Source organism: Monomorium pharaonis, chromosome 5 (genome assembly GCF_013373865.1).
Source record: "Monomorium pharaonis isolate MP-MQ-018 chromosome 5, ASM1337386v2, whole genome shotgun sequence".
Classification (NCBI taxonomy): domain Eukaryota; kingdom Metazoa; phylum Arthropoda; class Insecta; order Hymenoptera; family Formicidae; genus Monomorium; species Monomorium pharaonis.
The window spans coordinates 3,390,194-3,407,154 of record NC_050471.1 but is presented as its reverse complement, the minus strand read 5'-3'; the positions used below and the strand labels follow the sequence as shown (position 1 = coordinate 3,407,154).

The following is a 16,961-nucleotide window of genomic DNA, read 5'->3' as shown; positions in this document are numbered from 1 at the left end:
CCGGCACGTACATACATACGCGCGTGCGGGCGTGCTCGCCTTCTTTCTCTCATGATGTGTGCTAACGCCTCGAGTGTGATATACGTGCGCCCTATATATACGGGGTGTATCGAAAGGTAATATCAATCGCGGCAGGGAGGGTGGTGGAAAATGTAAACGACGCTTATCCGTGCGAGGCAATAGATTCCTGTTAACATTTCTTTTTACGACCATATAAGGGGAGGGAGGAAAAGTGTATGTAGGCTTTCCAGTTCGAGTTGTAGGCTTTCCATGCTGGGGGCTATTTTGAATTTTGCAAAAAGAGAAGTATCGCCGAGAGCAGATTTAGTGCGATAATTCTGTTTCATAAATGATGAGACAAAATTTGTATAGCTACAAAGAGAAAAGAAGGAGAATTCATATTAATACAGAGGAAGGATATTCATTTTTCAATTTGAAAATAAAACTTGATATTAAAAAGTTGGATTTTTTTCTAGAGAGAGCCCTCCTTTCGGTTAGGCGCCGCTCATAACGGATCGCTCGGTATAGCGCGCGGATGTAACTGCAAAAACAATGGCCCCGTATGCCGTCATGACGTTCAGCGATGAAGACAGCGACTGTGCGGTTGGTTTTGCCGACGTGGCGGGTGCGATTAGAATACATTTACGTGTCGCGAAACGGAGCGTGCGTCGTATTCGTATACAGGGCGCGTGTGTATGTGTCCGCACGACGCGTCCACGGACACGTGTGCGTGAAGAAGTGCAATCAGGATCTACAAAGGTTGTAGCATTTCATAAAGGTCACATCCACCACAACTCGACCCGTTTCTCTTCACCGGAAGAGGATATTAAAATCAACCCGCAACAGCCGCGTTTAGTAGCGCATAGCGCGCGCGGCAGTCCCGGCCTTTTCTTCTCCGACGGCCTCCATTTTCTGACACCGGCTACGTCAATATCTTCCGCTCGTAACGGTAGTTCATATTCTCTCTCTCTCTCTCTCTCTCTCTCGTTCTCTCCTTACCGTCTATATTTTTATATTCCATCGTGACCATAGGCACGCGTATAAAACCATTTATTTCTCCGAACATAAATTGACTAGCTGAGGGTGGTAGCGTGTAACAACGCCATCCCCATCTGGGATTTTGTAGCGCAAGGTCTCGAAATTAATAACGAACGCAGCTTGGCCAATCGAACGTTGTGATACGTGTGTCGGATACTTTTTTTTTTTAACTACAAATTACTTCTAAACTAAAAAATTTCAATTACTTGTAAACTAGAAACACTGTTCAATTTGCGGATTGCGAGAAGGGGAGTGAAGTACCGTGACCGTGTGCCGCGAGAAGCTTTAAGCAACGCTCCACGGCTTCGAGCAAGTTAAAGAAGAAAAAAAAACGATCGGAATCGAATTCTCTCTCTCACGTCGCGAGTGGGGGGAAAAAAAATTGATAAACCCTATAGGGGTCGCGCGATCCTCCGCGCGAGACGTAACGACGCCTTCATGCGTATTGATCGCTCGTGGATCTATGTGCGAATGCGAACTATCCTGGCCTCGTCCTTATCCATCCATCCATCCATCTACTACCTGGCCGTCTACATACATCCCATCTATCGACGTGCCCCCGCTGCGTCGGATGATAAATCTGATATCGCCACGCGAGACAACTTCGGCGCTCTCTCTTGCCGGAAAAATCGAATCATATCGCCTGGCGGTGATAGGTACATCGCCCGTGTCGCATACAGGGTGTACATAAATTATAACGTCGGAATATCCTCGCGCGATATTTTTCAATTTTCCTTTTCCTTTCTTTCTTTTTTCAGTCCTTCGACATTAAACATTCGGGCAATAATTAATGCCGGAATACACACGACTTTGTTCTCCATCAGATGCGTTTTAATGCGAGAAGTATATGTTATCGGGAAAAAAAAAAACCGGCGAAAATATCTTCCCTTGTTTTTCCGCGCGTTAGCTTTTTTTTCTCCTAGATTTGTTTGAGGTCCACCTTGTGTAGTAAAAGCTCGTAAGGACGAGAATGTATTGTCTCTGCGATGAAACGGCGACGGGGATGGCGATGGTGGTGAACGCGAGAGCGTTACGTCGTTGTACAATAACGACCTAATAAAATCGACGTCGTGTCGTTGCAAGATGCGTGGCCAACATTACTCTGTGCGCCCCCACACCACAGTTCTCTCTCTCTCTCTCTCTCTCTCTCTCTCTTTCTCCTCTTTAATAAAATTAATTGCTGTCTGTCCCCTGCCTGCGCACGTACGCCACCGGGGATAGTTAACTTGCCAAGCGAGAATTTTCAGGGAAGCGAGCATTTTTCTTGGAAAATTAGATACGGGCTTTACCTGAATCGTATAAAATACGTATTTACATGTCATTCGATTAACTTGTCTTTGTCTCCCTTTTTAGTTTGCAGCTTTTTAATTGATCTCGCCGTTTTGCCATGTACTTCTGTTGTCGATTTCTAGGCCAGGATAAGTAAGAGGAATTGTGATTTATAAAAATACAATGATCTTGCGATGACAAATTTATTTTTGTCTACAACTTACGGTTTCATTGACGACGAGAAAAGTGACGCGAGTTACACGCTTTCTCGCTGATATTTCCTGTCCTCTCTTTATTTTTTTTTTCGCATCTCCTTCGTTACTCCATCTCCGTTACCGAGAGATTTGAACTTTCCAATTTCTTCGTTCATCAACGGGGTCGAAAATCGTTGGCGCTTTGCGATGGAACGCCCGACGCGACGGCTCGTGCACCGACACGCTTTCTTGCGCAATTTTCCACGCGTTTATTTTCATTAACTGGATCCAATGAAGAGGACCTGTGAAGCGTGTTGCCCCGCCGTGGGAACTTTAGGAAATTCGTCGAACGTTCGTTTTCTCCCGTCCGACGGATTCTCACGAGAGTGCTCTTAATCGTCGCTTCTTCTACGAGCGGGGAAAAGCATTACGCGTTTTGTACGCCGCGGAGAAATTTTCGTAAAAGTAATGCCTCGAGAGCGCAATTGCGGCGTGACTCTTAGTATACCGAGGATTCGGATTATAATTGCGGTTTCGACGCACGCGAAAGTGATCTCCTGCGCTTCTCTTCGACGATAGTTGATGGGAGATATATTTCTTTAGAATTTCTAGAGGATGAGTTATGTTATCTTACATAAAGAGATCTTTTTTATTCTGCGAAATTTGAATTTTTTAAATTACTTTTAATTATTTGTAACTCTTCGGTAGTCCGTAGAAAATATCGACAAGCACCATGTAAATCTTGCTTTATGAAAGTATTAAAAAGGAATCCTTTAATTTTAATATTTTCCATTAACAACTTTCTTCCTTGTATAAAATTCACGATGAATTTTCGTTGCGAGAGTAGTTTGCCAGAACATTACAGTCGATCCCAGGTCATCCACACTGCTCAATTTCTGAATCATTTGAACGGCCTCGCGTGTATAGAGAGTTTATTTGTCGGACTTCGCCGTAATGCTCGTCGAGAGGGCGGGAAAAACGCGAATAAGGCGAGGCCGGTTGGCGACGCCGGTGGAGGCGCATTAATGCCACGGGGATGACGGTATAGCACGGCCGCACCCCTGTAAGGGCACCATCCAATAATAAAATCCGCGTCATTTGGCTAAAAGCTACCACGAAGACCGGTATCTAGTATCAAGGTGTGGCAACGCGACCCTTATCACGCGACCTGCACCCACCCTGCACGGACAGATCGCGCTTCATATTCTATCTTCCTCCCCCCCCCCCTCTCTCTCTCTTCCTTCCACCCCTTTGTCCTGTCACGGGGTAGATGCGTGCGCGCACGAGGACGATCAGTTTATTATAATTGAATTTTGCAACTAGGCTAACATCTCTATATAATAGGGTTAGCTGCGTGGATGATATAAACGGTGACAATAGCTATTGTTCCGAGAGTCTCGATGCGTCCACCATCGAGGGGGTTGGCTCGTTAATGGCTCGGATACCTCGCGGGCGTTTCTTCCCCTCCCTACCTCGCGATTCGCATTTTCGTGAATTTCTTTTCTTTCCACGCGTTCTGCTCTCCACTGCCGCAGCCGCCGATTGTTCGTTGCTTCGTGTAGTATTTCTGAGCGCGAGGTCTGTCGTATATACTTAAGCTCGGCGCTTCCCGCTATTTTTAAACGGGTCGCACAGATGCCGTTTAAGATATTATCACGCAGAATACCATCTGACGGAAGTCTTGATGCTGCGGACGCGATGTAGCTCGATCGGTTCAGCGGGAAAAGTAAAAGGCCTCCTAAAAAGATACAAACACGTATTCGCGTTCGCAGGTTCGCACGCGCGTTGTAGCAGTTACGAGATTGTTGCACACGGAAATTTTTCTTACTATTCTTTCTCGAGAATCGATCCGACTTGATCGGAACGTTCAGGCCGGGGTACCTATTACAAAAGAGAACGTTCGCGCCTCTCTCGATATCCGTGACGGTGAAAAACCTCGTCGGAGCAAATCGGTTCGCCGTATCGGTGTTCTCACTGCGGTTTGGCACAGAAAGGAAAAACGGATTGCGCCAGGAAGAAAAGAAAGAAAGAAAGAGAGACCAGTTGTATCTAAGATGACTACATAAAGTATTAAACGTCCGCGGCTGAGACAGCTTTATTAACTTCCTAATGTCTACAACGATTTTTCGCATCTGTAATTTTATTCTTTACATTTTCTGTTTACCTTTCTACTTGGGTCTTCAGCAGCTTTATAAGCGGAATACTAATGGCCTTTTTAATAGCTATCAGACATGTTTCTGTTTGCCAATAAACGTTCGGGACAATTTGCTGTCCTTCGTCGATTTTTTACCGGCATTTTTCGTCAAACTCCCCGCGGCTGGGAGGGTTCTCGAATCATCCGAGGTCCGGTAAAACGGTACAACCACCGGGGGCGGGAGGAATGGTCGGCGGGAGGGAGGGATGTTTGTGCATCGGCCGTGTGCTCGGGTCAAATCGATCGGTTCGCGGTGCCGAAGAAACCGGTTTCCGCCGTGGAACACTGGCGGCCAGCAGCGGTTCTCCGTCTTCCCTCTATCGCCCGCGCCGACCGATTAACGACCGATAACCGCGAGAAAAGAAACCGAGATCGGTGCTCTCGTCGCAACCTGTGCACTTAGAAAGTTGCCGCCCTCCCGCCGTTGCCGGCGACACGTAATCTGGAACGCGCCGCCGATAGACGTTTCGCAAACCATGTTTCACGGCGATATTCCCCGGCGCGCGCACCATGAGAACGGGATATTCCCCGAGGAAGCGATTCGATTTGCGGTCTCGTTCGATTTGCGATAGTGTAATTTTATGTAATAGCGCCGACGGAGAGTGACGCGATTTTGTAAAATCGAAAGAAGAGATATCGCGAGAGATCGCCTTGCCCTAGCGATCGCAATCGCTATTACGTGGAATATACATACAATACAATTTCGACATGCATAAATTATGAAATTATGCTTGGAATTACGTGAAAGAATAATTAAAATCACATTACATGTAAATTTAATTTCTTACTCAATGAATTATTATAATAATCGAATTCCATTCGGGATTTGATCAAATTTTTGCGAAAGCGAATCGTCGCATGGCTATGTGATTCCAATGTATGAACAGATCTAGGATTTTTATGAATAAAAGACTAGCTAACTAGAATTCAGAATTAACGAAATGCTGTTAATATAAAAGGCGTTTGCTAAATTATAGCGCAACAATAGACAGATAATGAACACTTGAGAGATGATAGACTTCCTTTTAGAATTACTTAACCCTCGCGAAAACGCGGTGCCGCGTGGCGTGATGGCTCGTTACAAATCTCGTGATGTTCGCTCGACTCGCACGTTTCGTGCCTAAGATTGCGCGCTTCAAAAATGCGACCAGATTACCTTCTTACTGTTCGTAATGTGGCTGTAGCACGGTCGACAATACCTCGATCGATATACGCAGAGTAGTGGTGTTCGTGACACGACCAAATCTTGTCTCTTCTTGACAATTTCTTGTTTAATAAAAACCAGATTTGCTCTTTACCCCTTTTTTTTGTGGACACTTATGAAACGTATCTTGAAATATATAACATAAAACTTTGAGGAATTACATCGGTTTTCACTTATCTCGAGTGACAGCCTGCTTCTGTATTTTGACATCATAATTGATTTACTAATGTCATCAGATTATATCACTAATTTAATTCACGCTAACGTTACTTAAGTTTACGTAGAAATTTTAAATGAAGCAGTTATGTTCCAAGTAATTCCGTCTTGATGGCAATGAGAAGAGCCAAGGGGCGGATTTTACATCGTGACTTGCAATTGCATCGAGTCATCTCAGAATTGCCGTGCGCCTCGCACCTTGACCCTTGACCTCTTTTTGTCGCGATAAATGCAACGCGAACGTCTGCCCTCGTTACTTTCGTCATGAAGCTTCGCATGGTCTGAAACTAATGCCTCGGGGTATTATAGTCCCTTTTGCTTGTTGCCAGCTGATTTGTTGCCGTTCGCAATGCAAGGCATCAATCGTTCCTGTTTTCTATGAGCTTGATCGATTAGGACGATAAATTCAGCGACGATACGATACTTTTTATAGCTCAAAAGAATTATATAATATAGTACAAGTATTACAATTAGAGCAACGTGAAATACACAAAATTCCATATTCGACAAAACGTTTATTACACATTCTAAAAAAAAAAAAAAAAATCAACTATCCAAACTAAAATCATTACCCAATGTCGACTTGTCGTTTATTGGATTTACTGCTTCGCAATTTGTCACCTGCCGAAGCGGAGGTCAATGGCACGTAGAGGCACGATTGCGACAGAGAGAGAACTGGACTGAGACCGCGTTCAACGTGAATCGGCACCATCGCTACACACGCGGAAGAGGAAAAACATAGTCGAGCGGGTCAATGTCATTCTCCGCAACCCGCATGTTCCGCGTGTCGCGTAATCAAATTCGAATGACACGAATCGGACGACAACGTGTGGGTGCACGTAGAGCCGCCGTAGAGCGGAAAGCGGATCTCGGTACGACGAACCGTGGACCTCTTTCTCCTCGCGGCACCCTGTATATTCCGTACACGCAGCCAGGTGAGCTAACGGTGCTCCGGAGCGGTGAAGTAACGGGCTCCGCCGCGGTTTGTCGTCGCTGTTTTCTTTTATTTCGCGCGGATACCCCAACTTACACGGGACTGTATATCGTGCTTCATCAGTTACTCATAGGTCTACACGGATTGCTCGCTACATGATATCATTGATTCTTTTTTTTTAGATCAGAACCGTTTAATCCTCTTACGTTACTAACTGACGGCTAACGAAATAGTAACGGTGATATTTTTACATAATATTTAGTGAATTACATCGACCATTATATAAACGTTCGTAATATTCAGAGTTCAGTTAATAGAATTAATTATACGCGGTATACCTCAAATCTACTTATCAGGAAAAAATTTTTTGGTAAAAGTAGCGGTTTAAAATGCGCAAGAGATCATTTGACTTAGCGCGAACGAGATAAATCGTTCGCAGGCATTAAACTGTTCTTCCGCGACACGCTCTCTTCACTGTTCACGTGCACACATGCGCCCGGCAGACCGGAGTTTTCGGAATGAATGGCGGTGAAACGTTCGTGCATTTGCGAGCGGTAATACGGCGAAACTAGTCGGCAAAACTTTCCATGGCGCTGAATTAGAATTGAATCCAGATTTTGTTGTATACATTACTCGTATCTTTTCCGTGCAAATTATTGATTTTCACGCGGTATCGTCACGAAAGGTCTACGCTTGTAAATGAGTGCAATTCAAATCGAGAGAATCATAAATATACTCGAGGAAAAAAATAAACGTTGGAACGAAAGAATATACGTTGCCTCTCTCGACAACGTGATTCACATTGAATTCTTTTATTATCGCATCGTATGCTGATGCGTGTTATGAATAGATATCTTTTAAATACAAAAATAGCTCGCTTTAAATGTACAATGTTTTTTTGCTAACAATTGCGAGTGAAATTTCTCTCGGAGTTTGTTTTTTCTCTCGAAATCTTGTTGTCGCGATCTCTGCCGCTCGTTGAGCATCCACGGCATTATTATTGCTAATTTTCGCGATTGTGACAATGTAACCCGATAAGACTGCGGTAACGGATGCCGTACTCGGATGCGAGATTAACAACAATACCTGCAATGGATGCATAGAGTGCTGATGACCCGATCTCTGAGTAGTCGCGATCCTTTATTATATAGAGCGTAAATAAAAAAGATTCGAATAAAAAATATAATTTACTAAATAAATATTTCTTTTATAGCGCGCTGAAGTGTAAGCAATACGTTAACATTTAAAAAACACTACGAATATTAAATAAATTAATAATATGAATAACACGATTTAAGTAGAGATAGGCGAATAAACGGTTAAGGCAGAGATCTTAATGCTTATTGTGTGATATTAATTTTTTCTATTTTATTCAAACCGCGCGCCGTTACTTTTGGACTTTTAATGCAGCTAATTGGCACAAAATCAGATTTGTAATATCCCACCCCGAAATATTAAAGAAAATTTATTGCAAAAATATAATCTTACTTGAATTGTGTTAAATAAGTTAACATTTGACAATCTTAAATGAGAAACATAGTGCTTACTACTGGAAAATTCCTATTTCCGCTCATAAATCTGCATTTAAAGAGCAATGGGCAACATGCATCATGCAAGCAGACATGTTTCTTTTCAATTTAGAAAGCGATTTTTTTTTTTAAATTTGTCCGTGATCAATTTTCTGAAAACAGTCGTATGGAAGCAGTCAACGGTAAAACATCGTCGTTGATGGCCGATCGGAATTGAAATGTTTGACGTTGCTGGTGAGATGTATACGCTTCGCAATAGAGATGAACCGATGATAAATATTAAAACGCACCGGTTATGAAAGGCAAACGAGCAGAAGCGCGCAAAGAGAAGGAAGGTCGTCGAACCTTCGTCACTCTCAAACTCGTTTCCGCGGATGACTCGCGAGGAATTCAGCAACGGAATATCTCTTACCTAATCATTCTTATATCATTCGTTACGCTACGCTTTTTCGTAAGTCGGTAATCAAAAGCCTTTCGCCGAACCTGCCGACTTGCGGCCGACGCCTCCGCGAGAAAATTCCGGCTTTTGTGTCACGCGTAAATAGTATTACGGTGATTGTCTGCATTTGTAACAAGTAATTATATAAATAAAAAGATCAAGAAGATATTTAATGATAAGGTATGATTAAACGATTTTACAGTTTATTCTCTGAAGAGTTCCTCTCAATTTTAAAAACGCTCAAAGACGTTTGTCTGAGATAGTATTTCAATCGACGAAAGAAAGTGCACGATTGTCTGCGTGACAATAAAAGAATCGCGGAAACGCACCGACGCGTGCTACTAGATATAATGCGATTCCTTGCGCTTGCTGAAGGAGAGTGCAAATAGTAATTAAACAAAGACAATAAGTAGGGTATCGCAAATCAGTGAAAGTCTGTCCGGATACTGATGAGTGCAGGAGAAAAGTTGGCACTCTACTCATTATTGCGGAACAATGATACCTTGATTTAAAAAAAGGATTTAAATATATATAAATGTATGTATGTATGTATCTTAATTAATTCCTTTTTGATCACGTAATCGGCTACGCTCTTTGATTCTTTCGCTTAGAAAGTCCTTCGTGGTAACTTCTCTATTAAAATTAATGACGTACACTTTCTATGTGTTGTTACTCGATAAATACCACGTTATTCATGCCAGACAATATATATATTACTAGCTATAATTTTTTTTCATTGCTTCAAGAATATTAAACGCAAAATCACGCGTAATTCTCGTATAAATCTTTAACCTTTTAGTTTTGATAAAATTCTATTTACGTTCCTTTTATTATCAATAGTATGAATTTAATACCATCTTTTTAGTTTTTATAATTCTCTTAAAATTATTCTTGAATTTTCAATAATTTTATTTTACCGCGCTAATTAAAGTTCCGTTTAAGCACATCTCGTTTTTATTCATGGCTGTGGAGGTATTTCTGAAGGTGAGAATTTATTCTAGACGATAAGAGAAAATGTTTTCATATCTTCGGTCCTTGAAAGTTTCCGAGTGAATTTTCACGTCAAATAAATTTAATTAGAAATATACGACGATCCGTTTATTTCCGTGTTTTCGAAAAGCGCGACGGTAATCGCGGCGGATATTTTTAACAGCCAGAAAATCATACTCCATATCGCCGGCTGACGATTTGCAAGCCGCCGGCAGAAGCCTTACATATTCAACAATGACTCACATTTCCAGGAGTGTAACTCACCCCTTTTCTCACCCACGACAATATATCGCGCCATTGTTTGCCTTCCCATCCGAGTGTTCGACTGTTCTGTTCCTGCTTGATATGACGTGCTTCACCCAATTTCTCTTTCTCTTTTTTTTTTCCTTTTTTCTGACACTGCCATTTTTACGTGAAATTACCGGCAATTTTCATTTAGACGTTTGTTTCGGTCCTTTCATTCTCGAGAGCGGCGATGGCTGTAACTATTCGTGTGAGACTAATTTGAGGTTTCCCTTGAAGCTGAAGAGTGATCCTGTGATATTTCCGGCTTCAAAAGTAAGATACCAAATGATACTCTAAGAACCGATAAGACTCGAGTTTCAAAGAGCTCAGATGTATATAATACTCGGGAGGAAAATTTAACTGACTGTAATCGTTACAATCAGATGTAATACGGAGAAAAAATAATGATCTACTTGTTTCGAATTAGCCGTTTAGTCGACGATAAGATAATGATTTTATTAAACAAATAGAAGTGAGATAAAACACAGACACGCTCCAGGATGGGATATACTATTAGCGTCTTAATGAGACTGTTCCTGTCGGCGCTGTGTACCAGTTCGAGACTCGATCATTGACGGGGCCTCTGTGATTAACGGTTCAGCAATCAGAAAAAAATCTTTCGAACACGATAGCTGACCTTAATGAGCCTCTCGCATCTCACACACGTGCAATATAATGTTTCTTATTATATTACTTTTTTTCCTTCGGGATGAAATTTTTGCTTCTGTATTGAAACGCATCGGTGTAGAACCGATAGATAAGAGGAGGCTGAATTATCCGCGACTCTTTAAGCCTTCTTTTAACTGAATACAAAATAGATATTTTTTTCTAAAATAAATAAATTATACGTTAGATGCACTGCTGATCATTTATCTATAATTATGAAATAATTTAGCGATTGCTCGAGATATCTTATCATGTAATTTAATTTTAGATCAACAAGGCATGTTAATAAATTAGGAAACTCGATTAATCAATATGTGATGGTCAGCGGAAAGTCGAGTTCTCTCACATAAGAAACAACGGTCAGATGTAACTATGGCCTTGACTCAAGCTCGAGCCGTTTCCGGAAGAGGTTAATACCCGAAACGCATCGTTGCCTCTTAGGGCTGGAGCGTGTCGTGAATGGTTTAAGTTTTCCACGCTTCGTGCAAGAAATCAGCCGTTCGGTCGATGTTCCTATTTATTTCCGAGCTCTCGTAACTTTGAAGGTCGGAGGAACTCAGGCTCGGATAATGTTATTAAATTTATCGACCGCCCGTAAACATAAGCTTCATAACTCTTATCGCAATATACCGTGGATGACCGATAGCATCGAGAAAAAAAGAGTACATCCGCTAATCATATCCATTAGTCTAATAGTCTCGGCTATATACGAGAGGCCGCGATACTTGAAACTTACCCTTATTTTCTTCAATAAAAAAAAGGAAAGACTGCGAGATTTAATTTGCGCGGAAGAGATTTTTAAGTGTCACGTTTAAAAATGCTGTATTTGATCACGCGAAATAAGTAAGAGAAGAGCTTCTTTTTTTTTTTTAATGCATCTGTTCGAACAAGAGTGCTGTTATCTCTCTTAACGTTATACTTTTAACGTTTCTGTCGCGCGTAATTTTGACGATGTTTCCATGTCGCGTCGTGCCGAATCACGGCACGTTTGTCGGTCAATTAAAAAGTCCATGGTACGATCTCACCGGTCCGGGGAACGCAGAAGAAGAGGCGAACGCATGTCGGTGAACGTCCGCGGGGGGTCGTCGACCGAAGCCGACCATCAACCAGAGGAGGAGGCGAAGGAGGAGAAGGTGGAGGTGGTGGTGGTGGTGGTCTCGGTCGTCTTCCTCGGCTTTAATGCAGAGTTGTCTTTCGCGCTGCTTCCAGGCGGTGGCACCGCCTGCTTTCGGCCTTGATCCTCGTGCTGAAAACCCTGTTCGTATGATTATCTGGTAATACGATGCCATCAGCAAACCTTGAAGCCGAAAGGTCGTCTCGGCCGCTGGCGCGATTTGCGCGTGTTATATGGTTCCTCCTTGATACATACGCTGGTGCCGCAGAAAAGTTCGATATTTCGTCAGGCCGTCGTGGAAAAATAAAGACATTCTTGCAAAGGCATTTGCCTCTAGTTTCATCATTCATGGCGGGCGGACGTTCACGCATCGAATTTTGATTAAATCGTCTTTTTATTCTGCGGTAATATACTAATTTGTAAAACGTACATAGGATGTAGAATATAGAGACGTACGAAAATGAGCGTGTGAATAATAGTAAAGTAAAATATTATCATATATATATTACAACATGTGAGGTTTCCATGTTGAGGTCTTGAATAATATAAGATGTAGATTTTTCCCTTGTAATATTTAATGAAATATTCTTCTCTTGAAATAAGATCTTTATGTTTCTAATCTTCTTTAATCTCAGATCACTGACGTAAGCGATGCCTCGAAATTCGTTTTTAAAGTTTAACAAATTGATACGACATTACAGATAATTGTTGATTACTAAGGGAAGTTTATCGACTTGCAAATTACTATTTTAGTGATCTTGTTGATTGAAATATCAGCTAAAAGTGAAAATTGAAACTATCACAAATAAATTTTATAATTGATTTATAATTAATGAGAATGTAGGGGTTGTTCAAGTTACCATTTCTATTTTATTTAATATTAATATCTACTCTAATTTAATTGTAGTCTTCTTATGGCATTATCATTAGCGCTATCAAAAGAAGAAATCTTTTTTTTTTTTTTTTTCGTCATATTTAATCCTTTCTCTTTTTCTTCTTTCAGCAATTGTTTCGCAGTCAACCGCAAGGTGCGACGCCGCAGCAACTACAACTTCTGCAGCAGCAGCAGCAGCAACAACAGCAACAGTACCTAGCCGCGTCCCAAGCGCAACAGCAGCAGCAGCAGCAACAACAACAAAACTTTCCTACGGCCCCCTATACCGTTATCAGCGGTCAAGAGCCCTACGTAGGGGCGCTGATTGCCGGCGCACCACCCCCTGTGGTACCGCAGTACTATGGTGTCGGGCCCTGGGTCTATCCGGCTGGATTGCTGCCGCAGGCACCGCCTCAGGCGGCCGCGCCACCACCACCCCGGCGACCGCTCACCCCCTCTTCGGCAGCGGCCGCGGCCGCCGCTGCACAGGACACCGCTAACAATCTGGCACAAACAGTAAGGCACCCGCCAGCAATAATCGTCAAAATCCGATAAAAAATAGAAGCAAACAGGAATAAATGACGTTTTTCGCGAATTGCACACGTTTGCAAATAAAACTGAAAAACGTCTCTTTGCCGTGGCTTAATTGCAAGGAGATATATTCTCGGGAAACGTTTAATTTATATTTAATTGATCGAAAATTCAAGAAATGAAAAAAATTTCAATTTTTTAATAGATTCTTCGTGACGTTTGTTCTAAAATTCCCGGGTTTACAAAAATACGTCGCGCATGTTTCGAAATAAATCGAGCTGCGTATACATCACGATGCATGACCATTAAATAAAGATGCTAAATTTAGTTTGACGGTGCGGGGAAATAGAGAACTCACGAATTAGCGCGTACCGCGAATTAGACGTATTTCTGACTCTGTAAAAGCTATTTTCTCGCTCGCTCGCGGCCGATGATTGTTTTTTGCGCTTGACACAAGATGTGGAGCCGTTTCGTTGTACCAATTAGAAGTTACCACCTTGTCCTCTTAGATATTTTACTACTGTGACAAGTGAAGAAGGAGGTAGGAGAGGAACGCATGGTACTGTTCCCGACTTATAAAATTAGACGTTCAATTTGGGGCGAGTTACGTCTATTGTATTTACGCGCAGCAATACGAATGAAAGCGACAGAAACTTCGACGATTTACACAGTGTTAAGTAGTCGGATGTCTGAAATAAGATGTTTTTTACATTTTATTTTTTTTAAATGACAGTTGCTTTGAATTCAGCTTTCTCAATTTTAACCATAGGACCTCATTAGAGCACAGCACACTTCAGATACCTAATGTTTAAAAATTGTTTAAATATTTTTTTCCTGCCAATTAATCGTGTTTTTTACATAAAAATTAATATTTACGTTAATATGAGTATATAATCGTCTTTTTTAGAATTTTTACGTATAATTGAAAAAAAGTCTGAGTGATGAAAATTGAAAAAATAACTCAAGAATAGCTCAATTAAAGCATTGGGATTGTTCAAAACCCCAGAATAGTGTTTCTGTTTCGGATAGATAATGTAGGATCCTATAGTTGATACTGATTGCCCAAGTTCTATTATTGATCGACTTTTAATGATCGATTAATAATATATATTTAACAAAGTAATTAACGTAGCGCAATTAATCTTCCCGCAGGTACAGGGTCAATATCAGGTGATACCGGCTTATTACGATCAGAACGGTTCCATCGTCATGGGAGGCGTGCGCGGACTAAGTTCGGCAGCGACCCCCATGAGATTAGTCAGTCCCGCACCAGTTCTCGTGAACAGAGCTCCGTCTCAACCACCACCGGGTCCGCCGGCACCGCCACCGCCGAATCTATATTCTCAACCGACTCCGACATCGCACAGCAACGCTACACCCGGCGAATGCCTAGGTGAGTCTAACGGGAATCCGGCCCATCATCGTCCTCTTTGTACACACACCTGTAAGAAGTCTTGTAAAGTCATGTTGTGTGTTACATCTTGTAAAGACCTATCTCTCCCTCCCCTTTCCTTCGTCGTGTAATACGTGTATAATGCATGACTGTGTGCTGCGAAACGAAATTATATGACAGTCGTCCGATAGTTATGATACTTAAACGTGTGCCATTATCGTTAACGTCCGATATCACCTCGTCGTACACGGTTGATTCGTCTGTTCCTTGTAAATACGCGTAAAATACGCTCGTCACTGTGTGTAACATTGCAACCAGAAAAAAACGAGAGGACACCACAGCAGATACTATTGATGGCACGATCCCGCGTGTCGCAGATAAGGGTATGCGCGACGATAACGAAACAAAAAAGGGCAACGTCTGTGGGTCCAACGCCACAAAAAGAATACCGCGCGCAAGCTAGCAGAGACAGAAAATAATTTTATTAAATCGTTGCATATAAGAAATGTTTCGGAAAATTTAATTTAGCGAATATAGTATCTTCTGGTAGATTATTACGTTATGATTCTTTCGTAGAGTTAATGCGGTTTTCCTTTTTTAATTTTTTCGAATTCTCTTTCTAGTAAATATGCAAAAAGTCAGAAGTTTGTGCAGTATTACATTATAATTTAAAATCAAGTATGGTAGATAAACAATATAAATTATATAAGTGACAATTATATTAATGTGAAAAGTGAAATATCGTACAAAAAATTCAACATCCGAAATACGAGTTTGATAAAATGCATTGTTTAATTCTTCAATTCTTTCTACCTTTTTTTTTAACGTTTCTACGACTGATCAATACGATTTTATAAAATTATATTACAATTATGTTCAATTAAAGATATGAATAATACAACTAACTGCTTGCGATTGCACATATCTTTCCTCGGAAATCGTCTACGATACTATCGCGATTGCGGCGCAGAATCGACGTTTTGCACGCAAACGGCCCGAAATTCAACTTCTTCCGGGCTTTCTTATGCGACGCCCACGTTTCGTGGACACGCGATTGCGATATGTAGACGGCTAGGCTTTTTTCATAAACGGTGCAAGGCTCGGTAACATACGCTAATCAACACTTACGACGACTAAGAGAGCGCGTGTGGGTTGCGGGCTTTTGGTGCAGGTCTGGCAGCGTGCAGCGCAGCGGCAGTGGTCGCGCAAGCCCAGGCAGTTGCGGTGCAACAGGCGCAGCAGCAAGGCTCGGGACTTGCCGCTGGTTTAGCGGCTCTAGGATACGGCGGCTCCCCGCTCGGGGCATTGGGCTCGCCTGCCCAACTGCAGAACACAGGTATATCACCCGCGATTGTGATCCTTCTCTTCCTCCTTCACGGGCACCTTTTGTTCTCGGTGAATTCTCTCTATTCTCCAGGAAAACGGCGCTTTCTCGGCTCCTCGAACCCGCGGATTTGTTTTCAAGCGAATAATCTTAATTTTATGTCTGTATTTTTAAAAATTAGACACTGCAGAGCCTTCCATGAATTCATAATGTATATTCACATGTATATGTATATATATAGATATATAGATATATATATATGTGTGTGTTTGTGTATAACCCCCGGATTTTAAGGATATGGATTGAAAATAAACTCATCAATTCCTAAAGTTATCTTGTACATATAACCGATTTAACAGGAATAACTTTAAGAGTGCCAAGGGAATGTAAAATAAGTACATACTGCTGTATAAAAACCTGCACATTAACTAATCAAATTAAAAGGAAAAAATGGAAGAAAATTTATTATACGTTGTAATTGTTCGACTGTAGTTGTATAGTATGGTAAAAAGATATCGATCGACATAGTGAAAAAATGCTGTATGGAGATGTGTATTTTATTTTATTTCGTAATAGAAAAAGAAATATTAGGCGATTTTTGGCGATCGTTTGGTACATGTACCAAAGCGTACCAAACTGTACCAGAACCAATGAGATATAAGTAAACTTTTATCTTATTGATTCTAGTACAGTTTGGTACATGCACCAAACGATCGCCAATTGTAAAATATTGAGCTTTATTATAACTCGAGTGCTTTTTTCCTGGA

General features: G+C 41.6%; 1 protein-coding gene across 5 annotated transcripts in view; it reads left to right on the top strand.

The window, feature by feature from the left end:
* Positions 1-16,961, top strand: part of LOC105835291 (maternal protein pumilio) — an 80,185-nt gene that overhangs the window by 58,057 nt on the left and 5,167 nt on the right. For 4 of the 5 annotated variants that reach the window (XM_036286717.1, XM_036286719.1, XM_036286716.1 and 1 more), the window contains 3 exons: positions 13,076-13,462; positions 14,630-14,870; positions 16,042-16,206. In XM_036286717.1, coding sequence (XP_036142610.1) covers positions 13,076-13,462; positions 14,630-14,870; positions 16,042-16,206 — 793 coding nt within the window. The remainder of the gene's footprint in view (positions 1-13,075; positions 13,463-14,629; positions 14,871-16,041; positions 16,207-16,961) is intronic. The other variant, XM_036286718.1, reaches the window with a different exon arrangement.